This window comes from Lethenteron reissneri, chromosome 61 (assembly GCF_015708825.2).
Source record: "Lethenteron reissneri isolate LAM-NWPU_2019-01 chromosome 61, ASM1570882v1, whole genome shotgun sequence".
NCBI classification, from domain to species: Eukaryota; Metazoa; Chordata; class Hyperoartia; order Petromyzontiformes; family Petromyzontidae; genus Lethenteron; species Lethenteron reissneri.
In genome coordinates this window covers 2471062-2486431 of record NC_083839.1, presented here as the reverse complement: position 1 = coordinate 2486431, position 15370 = coordinate 2471062, and the positions used below count along the sequence as shown (strand labels likewise).

The 15370-nt window shown below is 53.5% G+C and overlaps 1 protein-coding gene across 1 annotated transcript in view; it reads left to right on the top strand.

The window, feature by feature from the left end:
* LOC133358303 (fibronectin-like) overlaps positions 1-15370 on the top strand; it is a 93600-nt gene that overhangs the window by 37337 nt on the left and 40893 nt on the right. The window contains 9 exon segments of the mRNA XM_061576559.1: positions 608-757; positions 2564-2692; positions 4881-5024; positions 5558-5679; positions 6987-7155; positions 10097-10276; positions 11613-11741; positions 12808-12897; positions 13779-13976. Coding sequence (XP_061432543.1) covers positions 608-757; positions 2564-2692; positions 4881-5024; positions 5558-5679; positions 6987-7155; positions 10097-10276; positions 11613-11741; positions 12808-12897; positions 13779-13976 — 1311 coding nt within the window.

The window sequence follows — 15370 nt, the reverse complement described above, 5'->3', positions numbered from 1 at the left end:
GAAGCCGGCATCAAAGGGGCGCCACGGTGGCTAGGAGATGTTGACCACCTCGCCTGGTATGCAGGAGATCGTGGGTTCTATCCCGACTTTGACGCCTGTTGTTTACTTGGGAGTTTGCGCGTCTCTCTCCCTGTGGTCGCGTGGATTTTTCTCCGGGGCTCTCATTGACAATTTGAGCACGAATTTTGTTCGGGAAAGCCGACGTGTTAAACCAAGCCTGTGTGTACGCGTGTTAAACTTCTTTCGCACCGTACGTAGCCAGCCGTGGCTAATCGGAGGTGCGTCCCACGAGCGGGGAGCGGTGGCACAGCGGTTAGCGCTACGCTGCACTCCGAACCCGGTGACCCGCGCTCGATTCCCACTCATGGCGACTACCACCACCCGGTGATGATTATCTGCACCGGTTCTGGGCCTCCCTAGGTCGACTCAGCCTCAAACGAGAACCCGGTGCGGTGTGCAGTAAACATCGCCACAAGGGAGACGAAGGCTGCTGGCCACCCACCCCCTCGTGCGCCGCGACGGTCTTCGTCCGTAGCCGCCCGTCACTTGACAGCACTTGCCTCAACAGTTTCTTGAGGCTATCCGGGGGGTCTTTGTCTTTGTGCAGCCCACGAGGAGGTCTGCTCGTCGCAGGGCGTGCAGTACCGTGTCGGCGACCAGTGGGACAAGCGCCATCAGATGGGGCACATGATGCGGTGCACCTGCAACGGGAACGGCCGCGGGGAATGGAACTGCATTCCTTACGCCCAGCTGCTGGGTAAGGCTGATAACCCCATTTCGTATTTTTTTTTCCACTGGCATATTCGAGCCGAGCCGAGCCAGGTTCAGGGCTCATCATGGTACGGGCGTTCCTTTTTTACTAACCACCACCGACTATTTTGCCGAGCCCAGCCGGAACCAAACCGCGACAAGCTGGCCTCACAAGAATAATGATCTTAATAATGCTTTTCAATTATTATTTACGGGGCGTCACGGTGGCGAGATGTTAACTACCTCGCCTGGTATACAGGAGGTCGTGAGTTCGATCCCGACCCTGACGCCTGCTGTATATTTGTAGTTTGCGTGTCTCTCTCCGTGATGAGATGTTAACTACCTCGCCTGGTATACAGGAGGTCGTGGGTTCGATCCGGACCTTGACGAAGCCTGTATATTTTGGAGTTTGCTCGTCTCTTACTCCGTGTGGTCGCGTGGATTTTCCTCAAGGTCCTCCAAATTTTCCCTCCCCTTTTAGAATCAACGTGCTTTTAGAGTACTTGGCCACTATCAATTTCCACGTGATGATGATCCCCTTCGTTGAGCGATCATTTTGTGTGGCAATGTCGCTTCTGAAAAGGAGCTACGTAGCTCAGTGGCCCTTACGTGGTAAAATAAAATAAACAGTTTAAATTATCGACCTAATGGACTCATTGCACTGTTCTGATAACCACCACTACCGACTACTACCCCCCGTAAACCCGCTCCACTTCTTTAATCGTCGTCACGGCTCTCCGAGGAAATGCATCCATACCTGTCAACCCCTTGTCAGTGCTCTACCTTATTGCAGCAAAATCCAGACCTTATTGGTCACCCCGTGCCCTTATGAATCTCAACGTTCATCCTATACACTACACTATACACTATACTATACATTCGCCTATACACTACTATACACTACTCTACACTACACACTACACTATACACTACACACTACACTATACATTCGCCTATACACTACTATACACTACTCTACACTACACACTACACTATACACTACACTATACACTACACTATACATTCGCCTATACACTACTATACACTACTCTACACTACACACTACACTATACACTACACTATACACTACACTATACATTCGCCTATACAATACACTACACTATACACTACACTATACATTCGCCTATACAATACACTACACTATACACTACACGAGTACATACCTGTCAACTCTTACCAGTTCCCTACCTTATTACAGACCAATTCAGAACGTATTGGTCACCCAGTACCCCTTAAAAATCTCAACGTTCATCCTACAAAACCCCATCACAAGGGAGAAACACAAACAAATAGACGACAAAAAAGAGTTTTGCCCGTATTGAAACGGCTGTATGCCGTACGGACCTGAAAACCCAATGTCCCTGTACAAGAACACGGGGTTGACAGGCGTGGCATCGCGGCTGCTAACTCGCCGACAGCGCTCGCCTCGACAACTCCGTTGAGTCTTCTTGGTTCTTTCGGTAAAGTCACGTAGAAGGGAAATAAGACAATAATAAAAATAAAACATAATAAAATAATTCTCACGACGTTTCGGCCACAACGCTGTCTTTCCGACAGACCTGTTCTTCGCCTGAGGACGGCTGCTTGCGTTGTGGCCGAAACGTCGTGAGAATTGTATTTTAATATGTTTTATTTTTAATACTTTATTACTTCCCTTCTACGTGACTTTACCGAAAGAACCAAGAAGATGAATCCCTGCAGTCACGAAAGCTTTAAATCGAAACTCCGTTGAGAGCTAAACCCGAACGGGGGTGGGGGCGCGGGTGTCTGGGCGATCTCTGCCGTGCAACAGATCGCTGCGTGGTGGACGAGACGGAGTACAACGTGAACCAGACGTTCTCGCGCAAGCACGCCGAGGGCCACATGATGAACTGCACCTGCTTCGGCCAGGGCCGGGGCCGCTGGGCCTGTGACCCCATCGGTAAGATCACCGCCCCCCCCCCCCCTCCCCACTGCCTCCTCCCCCAGCCCCGCACCACGTCGGAACGTCGGCGGGGTCCGATGCGCACACCTCCTACGCCAACTCGTTCAGAGTGCTTGGCTGCCGCTCTAAATGTCCACGTGATGGCAGAGGTCGCAAACGGGTTTTGATTCCTTACCCGTACCCGTACTCAGCCGCACCAGGGTCGCAAACGGGTAGCCGTACCCGGCCGTACCCGTACCCTACCCGTACCCGGCCGGGTACGGGTAGGGTACGGGTATCGGGTACCTGATTGCGACCTCTGGGATGAAGCCATGTTGCAGGCGCGGGTGGGTTGATTCTAGGAACTTTAATTGTGAGAAGAGACAAGACGTTGGGAAATGAGTGACAAATGGTGACTCACCAGTGACGCACGGCCTACACGTACCTGTACCCGGCCGCACCAGGGTCGCAAACGGGTACCCGTACCCGGCCGGGTACGGGTAGCCGGGTATCGGGTAGGGTACGGGTATCGGGTAAGGTACGGGTATCGGGTAGGGTACGGGTATCGGGTACCCGGTTGCGACCTCTGGTGCTTGACTGCTGCTCTAAATGTCCACGTGATGATGATGACGACGATGAAAAAGCCGTCACTTTGTTGAGCTGCTGCCTGGGTCGCTTCTGAAAAGGTGCGACGTAGCAGCTCAGTGGAGTCTTACACCTGGTGAAATAACAATAGTTTGTATTATTTGGGTCTTACGGTCAAGTCACGTAGATAGGTTCAAAGAAAATAACAAAAAAAACTACGACGTTTCGATCGCAACACAAGCGGTCGTCATTAGGAAAACTACTTATAAAGGTTTTGAAACTTTTTTTCAAACCTTTATAAACAGTTTTCCTTTAGAGGCTAACCCCAATTTTCCTGATGACGACTGCTTGTGTTGCGATCGAAACGTCGTAGGTTTTTGTTATTTTCTTTGAACCTATCTACGTAACTTTACCGAAAGACCCAAATAATATGAAGTCCTGCAGTCACGAAAGCTTCAAGTCAAGAAATCGTTTTTAGTTTTACAGAAATGTTAGCTCCCTCGCCTGGTATACAAAAGGTCATGAGTTCAATCCCGACCCTGGCGCCTGCTGCATATTTGGAGTTTGCGTGTCTCTCTCTCTCATCATCATCACGGTGGCTAGGAGATGTTGACTACCTCGCCTGGTATACAGGAGGTCGTGGGTTCAATCCCGACCCTGATGCCTGCTGCATATTTGGAGTTTGCGTGTCTCTCTTCCCCCCGTTGGTTGCGTGGATTTTTCTTCTGGGTCCTCCGGCGTCTTCCCTCCACATTTAGAATCAACGTCAACGCGTTCAGAGTATTCGGCTGCTTTCAAATTTTTTTGCACACGACGATAATAACCTGCCACTTCGTTGAGCCATCATTCGTGACGGGGCAGGGTCGCTTTTGAAAAAGAGCCACGCGGCTGCTCAGGGGGGCCTTGCACCTGGTGAAACAGTCATAGTCCTCAGCGGCGCGCAATCGTGGCGCATGCAAGCCAAAAATAACGGAACCTCGCAGTAATCCACTGCAGACTCCTTTCATGGAGGGTTAAGCGAGAACGGGCAAGGGTTACGTTTTCTTGGTTCTTTCGGTAAAGTCACGTAGAAGGGAAGTAATAAAATAATCAAAATAAAACATAATAAAATAATTCTCACGACGTTTCGGCCACAACGCAAGCAGCCGTCCTCAGGTGAAGACCAGGTCTGTCGGGGAGACAGACGCTGTCTCCCCGACAGACCTGGTCTTCACCTGAGCTTTCGTGACTGCAGGGATTCATCTTCTTGGTTCTTTCGGTAAAAACAATAATAAAAAAAACATAATAAATTCTCACTGTGAGAATCGTATTTGATGTTTTATTTTTATTATTTTATTATTTCCCTTCTACGTGACTTTACCGAAAGAACCAAGAAGATGAGACTAACACTCAAGAAGCAAAACCGATGCTCCGGCCCCCACAAGGAGAAGGGAATACAGAACAAACATGTGGACCCCCAAGGCGTTTCGTCTCTACGGGATTGAGCGTTTCCCCCTCGCACATGCGTGGCTTATTCACCGCCCACCCACCCACCCACCCACCCCGCCCCGGTTTCCACCCACGTGTAAACACTCATCGCTTGGCCGATGACGATTGCGTTTCTCTCCCGGCGGTCGTGCAGACCAGTGCCAAGACCTGGAGCTGATGCAGTTTTACCAGATCGGAGAGACGTGGAACAAGCTGTACAAGGGCACGGCGTACATCTGCGGCTGCTACGGCAACTCCGTGGGCGAGTGGAACTGCCGCCCGCAAACCACGGAGATCGGTACGGATCGTGTATTATACTCGGTTCTTATTCCCCGAGTCTGTACACCTGTGTTAATCAATACATTTAGCTACCAATATTAGTACACCTGTGTTGATCAATACATTATGCTGCCCAGATCAGGATACCTATGTTGATCAATACATTTAGTTGCCTAGATCAGTTGTATACCTGTGTTGATCAATGCATTTGACTGCCCAGATCAGTACACCTGTGTTGATCAATACATTTAGCTGCCCAGATCAGTTGTACACCTGTGTTGATCAATACATTTAGCTGCCCAGATCAGTTGTATAACTGTGTTGATCAATGCATTTAGCTGTCCAGATCAGTACACCTGTATTAATCAATGCATTTAGCTGCCCAGATCAGTTGTACACCTGTGTTGATCAATACGTTGATTTACTGCGATAAGTAACGAATGCGTCGAACGAGTCGCCACTCCCTGCGCCGGCCTTCATAGGCGCTCCTCGCTAACGGCACTTGCCCCAACAGTCTGCTGAGGCTACGCTCGGGGATCTTTGTCTTTGCAGCCTCCAACAACCCCGTACAGGTCACCATCAAAGAGGACAACAAGCACCGGCACTCCCAGCAGCTGCAGTGGACCAACACGCAAGGACGCCCCGTCAACTGGTACTTCCTCAAATGGCGCCTGGTGAGTGCGGAGAGTGAGAGGCAAGGTGGTGGCGGAGGAGATGCTCCTCCCCCCCCACTCCACTCGGGAGACATCCGCATCTCTCATCTCACTCTACTCCCCTCCACGCACTCTCCTGCCTCTCTCCTCCCATCTCACTCTACTCCCCTCCACGCACTCTCCTGCCTCTCCACTCTAATCTCACTCTACTCCTCTCCACGCACTCTCCTGCCTCTCCACTCTCATTTCACTCTACTCCTCTCCACGCACTCTCCTGCCTCTCCCCTCCCATCTCACTCTACTCCCCTCCACGCACTCTCCTGCCTCTCACTCTACTCCCATCCACGCACTCTCCTACCTCTCCCCTCCCATCTCACTACACTCCCCTCCACGCACTCTCCTACCTCTCCACTCCCATCTCACTCTACTCCCCTCTAATTTTACAGTCAAGTCAACATTTGTTTCGGCGCAGTATTTAACACCGATATCTTAGTACCGATATTGGACACCCGTTGTGCAATGCTGCAAAACCCCCCGGCTGCGACGACGCCCGAGGACTTTCCGTCGTCCGCTCCTCCGATGAGCGCGGTCGGCTGCGCACGTGCGGCGGCTGTGCACGTGCGGTGGCTACGGTGGCTACGCACGTGCGGTGGCTGTGCACGTGCGGTTGCTACGGTGGCTACGCACGTGCGGTGGCTGTGCACGTGCGGTTGCTACGGTGGCTACGCACGTGCGGTGGCTGTGCACGTGCGGTGGCTGTGCACGTGCGGTGGCTACGGTGGCTACGCATGTGCGGTGGCTGTGCACGTGCAGTTGCTACGGTGGCTACGCACGTGCGGTGGCTGTGCACGTGCGGTGGCTACGGTGGCTACGCATGTGCGGTGGCTGTGCACGTGCAGTTGTTACGGTGGCTACGCACGTGCGGTGGCTGTGCACGTGCGGTGGCTACGGTGGCTACGCACGTGCGGTGGCTGTGCACGTGCGGTGGCTACGGTGGCTACGCATGTGCGGTGGCTGTGCACGTGCAGTTGTTACGGTGGCTACGCACGTGCGGTGGCTGTGCACGTGCGGTTGCTACGGTGGCTACGCACGTGCGGTGGCTGCGCACGTGCGGTGGCTGTGCACGTGCGGTGGCTACGGTGGCTACGCACGTATGGTGTCTGTGCACGTGCGGTGGCTACGGTGGCTACGCACGTGCGGTGTCGGTGCACGTGCGGTGGCTACGGTGGCTACGCACGTGCGGTGGCTACGAAGCTCAACACCCGTACGTACCTCACGCAACGTGCTGCCGCGCTGCGCCGCGTGCCCTCCCCCGGGGGAACAAACAGAAAGGCTCTCAGGCCCCGTGGAAGGAGGCCCGAGTTCCGGCCCAGCGCAACACCTACGTGATCACGGGCCTGCGGCCGGGCATGGTGTACGAGGGCCAGCTCATCACACAGTTCTCCCACGGCGCCACCGCCATCAGCAAGTTCGAGTTCAGCACCGCCTCCGTCCCCCGTGAGTGTTTCGGCGGCAGCGGCGTTCGGCGGCGGCAAGTCTGTGGGTCTCTGTGTGAGTCTGTGGGTCTCTGTGTGAGTCTGTGGGTCTCTGTGTGAGTCTGTGGGTCTCTGTGTGAGTCTGTGGGTCTCTGTGTGAGTCTGTGGGTCTCTGTGTGAGTCTGTGGGTCTCTGTGTGAGTCTGTGGGTCTCTGTGTGAGTCTGTGGGTCTCTGTGTGAGTCTGTGGGTCTCTGTGTGAGTCTGTGGGTCTCTGTGTGAGTCTGTGGGTCTCTGTGTGAGTCTGTGGGTCTCTGTGTGAGTCTGTGGGTCCCTGTGTGAGTCTGTGGGTCTCTGTGTGAGTTTATGGGTCTCTGTGTGAGTCTATGGGTCTCTGTGTGAGTCTATGGGTCTCTGTGTGAGTCTATGGGTCTCTGTGTGAGTCAGTGGATCTCTGTGTGAGTCCGTGGGTCTCTGTGTGAGTTTATGGGTCTATATGGGAGTCTATGGGTCTCTGTGTGAGTCTGTGGGTCTTTGGGGGAGTCTATGGGTCTCTGTCGGAGTCTATGGGTCTCTGTGTGAGTCTGTGGGTCTTTGTGTGAGCCTATGGGTCTCTGTGTGAGTCTGTGGGTCTCTGTGTGAGTCTATGGGTCTCTGTGTGAGTCTGTGGGTCTCTGTGTGAGTCTGTGGGTCTCTGTGTGAGTCTGTGGGTCCCTGTGTGAGTCTGTGGGTCTCTGTGTGAGTTTATGGGTCTCTGTGTGAGTCTATGGGGTTCTGTGTGAGTCTGTGGGTCTCTGTGTGAGTCTGTGGGTCTCTGTGTGAGTCTGTGGGTCCCTGTGTGAGTCTGTGGGTCTCTGTGTGAGTTTATGGGTCTCTGTGTGAGTCTATGGGTCTCTGTGTGAGTCTATGGGTCTCTGTGTGAGTCTATGGGTCTCTGTGTGAGTCAGTGGATCTCTGTGTGAGTCCGTGGGTCTCTGTGTGAGTTTATGGGTCTATGTGGGAGTCTATGGGTCTCTGTGTGAGTCTGTGGGTCTTTGGGGGAGTCTATGGGTCTCTGTCGGAGTCTATGGGTCTCTGTGTGAGTCTGTGGGTCTTTGTGTGAGCCTATGGGTCTCTGTGTGAGTCTGTGGGTCTCTGTGTGAGTCTATGGGTCTCTGTGTGAGTCTGTGGGTCTCTGTGTGAGTCTGTGGGTCTCTGTGTGAGTCTGTGGGTCCCTGTGTGAGTCTGTGGGTCTCTGTGTGAGTTTATGGGTCTCTGTGTGAGTCTATGGGGTTCTGTGTGAGTCTATGGGTCTCTGTGTGAGTCAGTGGATCTCTGTGTGAGTCTGTGGGTCTCTGTGTGAGTTTATGGGTCTATGTGGGAGTCTATGGGTCTCTGTGTGAGTCTGTGGATCTTTGGGGGAGTCTATGGGTCTCTGTGGGAGTCTATGGGTCTCTGTGTGAGTCTGTGGGTCTCTGTGTGAGTCTGTGGGTCTCTGTGTGAGTCTGTGGGTCTCTGTGTGAGTCTGTGGGTCTGTGTGAGTCTGTGGGTCTCTGTGTGAGTCTGTGGGTCTCTGTGTGAGTCTGTGGGTCTCTGTGTGAGTCTGTGGGTCTGTGTGTGAGTCTGTGGGTCTCTGTGTGAGTCTGTGGGTCTCTGTGTGAGTCTGTGGGTCTCTGTGTGAGTCTGTGGGTCTCTGTGTGAGTCTGTGGGTCTCTGTGTGAGTCTGTGGGTCTCTGTGTGAGTTTATGGGTCTCTGTGTGAGTCTATGGGTCTCTGTGTGAGTCTATGGGTCTCTGTGTGAGTCTATGGGTCTCTGTGTGAGTCAGTGGATCTCTGTGTGAGTCCGTGGGTCTCTGTGTGAGTTTATGGGTCTATGTGGGAGTCTATGGGTCTCTGTGTGAGTCTGTGGGTCTTTGGGGGAGTCTATGGGTCTCTGTGGGAGTCTATGGGTCTCTGTGTGAGTCTGTGGGTCTTTGTGTGAGCCTATGGGTCTCTGTGTGAGTCTGTGGGTCTCGGTGTGAGTCTATGGGTCTCTGTGTGAGTCTGTGGGTCTCTGTGTGAGTCTGTGGGTCTCTGTGTGAGTCTGTGGGTCCCTGTGTGAGTCTGTGGGTCTCTGTGTGAGTTTATGGGTCTCTGTGTGAGTCTATGGGTCTCTGTGTGAGTCTATGGGTCTCTGTGTGAGTCAGTGGATCTCTGTGTGAGTCTGTGGGTCTCTGTGTGAGTTTATGGGTCTATGTGGGAGTCTATGGGTCTCTGTGTGAGTCTGTGGATCTTTGGGGGAGTCTATGGGTCTCTGTGGGAGTCTATGGGTCTCTGTGTGAGTCTGTGGGTCTTTGTGTGAGTCTATGGGTCTCTGTGTGAGTCTGTGGGTCTCTGTGTGAGTCTATGGGTCTCTGTGTGAGTTAGTGGATCTCTGTGTGAGTTTGTGGGTCTCTGTGTGAGTTTATGGGTCTCTGTGGGAGTCTATGGGTCTCTGTGAGAGTCAGTGGATCTCTGTGTGAGTCTATGGATCTCTGTGTGTGTCTACGGGTTTCTGTGAGAGTCAGTGGATCTCTGTGTGCGTCTACGGGTCTCTATGAGATTCAGTGGATCTCTGTGTGAGTCTATATAATTGCAGCTTTGTTGTTTCTTGTCAACACATGCCCAGACCTTCTAAGTTCTCGTGAATATTAGTCACCCCTGCTGAGACTATTCTTCATTACACCTCCGTTGCGTAGGAGATATTCCCAACGTCCTCTGCATGCGTGCGTGTGCAACTATTTCCTTCTTAAAACAGTTAAATAAACACATTATGCGGCATATTCTTGGGTTTTTTCGGTAAAGTCACGTAGGTAAAAAAATTTAAAGTAAAATAAAATAAAAATCACGACGTTTCGGAGGCAACACAAGCTTGTGTCTTCAGGTGGAACCGTCACAGCACGATAGTTCGGTGGTGACTGCGCGTGTCGTGTCTTTGTGTCGTCTTGCGTCGTCCGCGTTCGTCAAGTGACGCCGTGGGAGGGCGAGAGGGAGCGGCTACCTGGCACGGAGCAGCGCGTGTCGGACGCCGTCACCGAGGTGACGTCCAACAGCTTCGTGGTCGCCTGGGCCTCGGCCGGCGAGGTCATGTCCGGGTACCGCGTCGAGTACGAGCTCACGGAGGACAGCTCCTCGCGCGAGATCATCAGTAAGTCGCGAGTGCGAGCGAGCGAGCGAGCGCGGAGGGATGCCGTTTTGCGATTTCACTCACCGTGCGCGGAGATCCGCCGATCAAATTTTTTTTTTTTTACAACGTGCGAGCCCGCACTATGGAGCTCTTCCGATATTAGGAAGCCACTGGAGCTACATGCACTTTCAAATCTAGATTGTAAATGAAATTCCTTTGAGAAGCGCTTTTTGTGTGTTTAATTTGTTGTCCTTCCCCCGTACCCACGAATAGCACGGTTGGCCACGTACGGTGCGAATGAAGTTCAACAGACATACATAGACTCACACAGAGACCCACAGACTCACACAGAGACCCACAGACTCACACAGAGACCCACAGACTCACACAGAGACCCATAGACTCACACAGAGACCCATAGACTCACACATAGACCCATAGACTCACACAGAGACCCACAGACTCACACAGAGACCCATAGACTCACACAGAGACCCATAGACTCCCACAGAGACCCATAGACTCACACAGAGACCCACAGACTCACACAGAAACCCACAGACTCACACAGAGACCCACAGACTCACACAGAGACCCATAGACTCACACAGAGACCCACAGACTCACACAGAAACCCACAGACTCACACAGAGACCCACAGACTCACACAGAGACCCACAGACTCACACAGAGACCCACAGACTCACACAGAGACCCACAGACTCGAACAGAAACCCACAGACTCACACAGAGACCCACAGACTCACACAGAGACCCATAGACTCACACAGAGACCCACAGACTCACACAGAGACCCACAGACTCACACAGAGACCCACAGACTCACACAGAAACCCACAGACTCACACAGAGACCCATAGACTCACACAGAGACCCATAGACTCACACAGAGACCCATAGACTCACACAGAGACCCACAGACTCACACAGAGACCCATAGACTCACACAGAGACCCATAGACGCACACAGAAACCCACAGACTCACACAGAGACCCATAGACTCACACAGAGACCCATAGACTCACACAGAGACCCATAGACTCACACAGAGACCCATAGACTCACACAGAGACCCATAGACTCACACAGAGACCCATAGACTCACACAGAGACCCATAGACTCACACAGAGACCCATAGACTCACACAGAGACCCATAATTTGTTGTTCTTCCCCCGCACCTCCGACTTAGCACGGTTGGCTACGTACGGTGCGAAAGAAGTTCAACAAACATCTCAACATACGTACGAGTATGGGTCCCTACGAGCCTCTGCGATACGGAATATCTAACGAAAACATTTTTTCCCACCGTTCGAATTTCCGCGCACGCTACAAGACCTTCCCGGGACCGCGACGTCCATCACGCTGGACAGCCTCCTGCCGGGTCGCGAGTACACGGTCACCGTCATCGAGCTGGGCGCTCGTGGCCTGGAGCGCATCATCCTCACCACCACGCAGACGACCGGTGAGCGTGCCGCGGGCGATCGCGGCCGATGCAGCAGCGGTCGCAGCGGTGGCAGGGGTCGTCGTATAACACTTAGGCGTTCGCGACCAATGTTGTCCTGAATGAAGTTTCGTTGTTTTTTTTTTTTTGGGGTTAGATCGCGTAAATATAAATGTGTCGTGGTGGCGGTTTTCACGACGCATCTATATTTACGCGATCTCACCCTATTTTTTTGTTATTATTATTTATTAGTAGGAGTAATAGTAGATCACGAGGTCCATGATATCTTCGGATTGCCTTCTTCTAAAGACTCCAAGACCAAGGTTCTGTTCCTTCCTGGGCTGATCGGGACTATGTCACTGTGCAGCTTCCAGGCTTCAGAACGATGCTTTGCCTTTGCTAATAAGACAATCAGCATCGTTAGCTGTATTTAAGTCCTGTATTGAAAACTCGCCTCCTTAAACTGATATTAACCCCCCGCTAGTTCTGGTCGTTATACCCTGCAGGTTTTGAGCGAGTGGGCAAGTGAGTGAGTGACTGGATGAGTGGGCGAGTGAGTAGGTGGGTAGGTGAGTGGGTGCGCGAGTAGGTGAGTGGGTGACTGAATTAGTGGGCGAGTGAGTGGGTGAGCGAGTAGGTGAGTGGGTAACTGAATTAGTGGGCGAGTGAGTAGGTGGGTAGGTGAGTGGGTGAGCGAGTAGGTGAGTGGGTGACTGGCAGAGTGGGCGCGTGAGTAGGTGGGTGGGTGAGTGGGTGAGCGAGTAGGTGAGTGGGTGACTGAATGAGTGGGTGAGCAAGTAGGTGAGTGGGTGACTGAACGAGTGGGCCAGTGAGTAGGTGAGTGGGTGAGTGGGCGAGTGAGTGGGTGAGTGGGCTTGTAAGTAGGTGAGTGGGTGAGTGGGCGAGTGAGTAGGTGAGTGGGCGAGTAAGTAGGTGAGTGGGTGAGTGAGTGGGTGACTGAATAAGTGGGCCAGTGAGTAGGTGAGTGGGTGAGTGGGCGAGTAAGTAGGTAGTTCTGGCCGTGTGCCCAGCAGGTTTTGTTTAGTTCCCGACCCTCTAACTTGATTCCGCTTCTCTGGTCCCGCAGCCCCGGACGCCCCGGAGAACTACTCGATCGACGAAGTCACCGAGTCAACGATCGTCATCCGCTGGAGGCTACCCAGTGCGCAAGTCTCTGGTACGACTCGCGCTCGCTCGATTGCTCGCTGACCCCCGTCGTGTTATTTCTCTCTGTCTCCCCCGCGGCCCTCTCTTCCCACAACCCCCCGGTGGACAATTAAACCCTTTCCCGTTCCTATGACATACGAATACGTCATCGGATTTTCTTACGTGTGCACGTCGTCGGAACGGAACCGGAAGAAAAACTAAAATACCAAAAACGTATCGGTACCGAGGCTTCCACAAGGCCATGCGGGAGGGCGTGTGGCACAGTGTTGGTGCCAGCTATCGCAGAGTGGCGGCGGTCGTGTCGCTACGGTTCTCTGCGGTGAGTAGCAATGCCTCTAAGAACAACGGCGCCGCTACTACGCCTCTCGATGTAAAATTTACGCCGAGCCGATCGAGCGTTCCGAGATTCAATGTGCAGTACGTCTCGGAACGGGAAAGGGTGAAGTTATTTTACTGTTGTTGGAAGACGAACTGATGACGTACTTGGGTACGTCATCAGAACAGGAAAGAGTTAATGGGTGCTCGCGAACAGCAATTGCCCCAAACAGCCTGTAATTATCTTCGTGGTTCTTTCGGTAAAGTCACGTAGAAGGGAAATAATAAAGTAATAAAAAATTTACATAATAAAATACAATTATGTTTTTGTATTTTATTATGTTTTATTTTTATTATTTTATTATTTCCCTTCTACGTGACTTTACCGAAAGAACCAAGAAGATGAATCTCTGCAGTCACAAACGCTTTAATAATTTTTTTAGGGGGCGGGAGGGGGGGCGGGAGGTGGGAGGCAGGGGGGGGGGGGCGGGAGGGGGGGGGCGGGAGGGGGGAGGCGGGGGGGGGGGCCAAGGGGACCTTAATCTTTGCGACGTCGCGTCCCGTCTCCCGGCACAGCGTTCCGCATCATCTACCTGCCCAACGTGGACGGCGGAGAGAGCACGGACCTGCACCTCCCGCCGGACGTGACGCGTGCGCGCCTCGTGGACCTCCTGGCGGGGCACACCTACAACATCAGCGTCTTCTCCGTGGCCGAAGACCTTGAGAGCCCCCCTCTCTTCATGCAGGTGTCCACCCGGGGCTCAGCGGAAATCGGTGAGGACGCCCTCCGGTCCCCCCCCTCCCCCGTCTCTCTCACCCAGAGGTCGCAAACGGGTTTGATTGCTTACTCGTACCCGTACCCGGCCGCACAAGGGTCACAAACGGGTACCCGTACCCTACCCGTACCCGATACCCGGCTACCCGGGTACGGGTAGGGTACAGGTACGGGTACCCGATTGCGAGCTCTGGGATGAAGCCATGTTGCAGGCGCGGGTGGGTTGATTCTAGGAACTTGAATTGTGAGAAGAGACAAGACGTTGGGAAATGAGTGACAAACGGTTACTCACCAGTGACTCACGGCCTACCCGTACCCAGCCGCACCAGGGTCGCAAACGGGTACCCATACCCATACCCGGCCGGGTACGGGTAGCCAGGTATCGGGTAGGGTACGGGTATCGGGTACCCGGTTGCGACCTCTGCTCTCACCGTCTTCTTCGGAGCAGCGCTCTGCAACGGCGGGGAGGTGGGCATGAGGATGACGCCGTACGCCAGGCCCATCACGCCTCTGCCACAGGCAGGATCTCAGCGCTCCGACCTCTGATCTCCCTTGACCTCTGACCTACGAGTGTTATAGACGTCATCACGCGTTTCGCTTTTATCTGCCGTGCAAAGCAATGGGTGGCACGCAACGGTGCGCCTGTCGATGGTACCGCCCAGAGAAGACCCTGATCTAGGCCATGTGAGTCATGGCCTCTTGGTGACGGCTGGCTGCTTAAAATATTTCTTTTGATTTACCCCCCCCCCATCTCCTCCCTCCCTCCCTCCTCGCATGACGAAGGAACGTTGCTACTGTAATTCATCAGCTGGAGATTAACTGTGCAGCCCCTCAAACTCGTGTCTGCAGAGTTTCTGTACCAACCCCCCTCCCCACCACAATCTGTTTGTGATTTCGACCGGGCTCCTACTGATCCCCCGCCACCATCACTGCCACCATCACCGCCACCGCCGCCAGCATCACCACCACCACCGCCACTACTGCCACCACCGCCGCCACCACCACCACCATCGCCGCCACCACCGTGCCACCACAACCACCTCCACTGCCACCACCGCCACTACCACCACCACCACCACAACCACCTCCACCGCCGCCACCACCGCCACAACCACCGCCACTAGTGAGGAATGTAGCTGTCTCACATTCCTTTTCTGGCTGTGATGAGGTTAAGCGGCGTCTCAGCTCTTAGCGGTGCGGGCTCCCCTTGCTGCCATCGTTCACTGTCCTGTCGGCGCGCCGTTTTAAATCGTCCGTCGGCACGCAGAGCGACTGCGGTTTATTCCGTTCAGAATCTTTATTTACTTAAACCGGAGGAGGAATCCGACGAGCTGTGAAGCTCTTCGCGGATGCCCAGTGAGCGGGCACGGGGTCAGAACGTTACAACGACAAA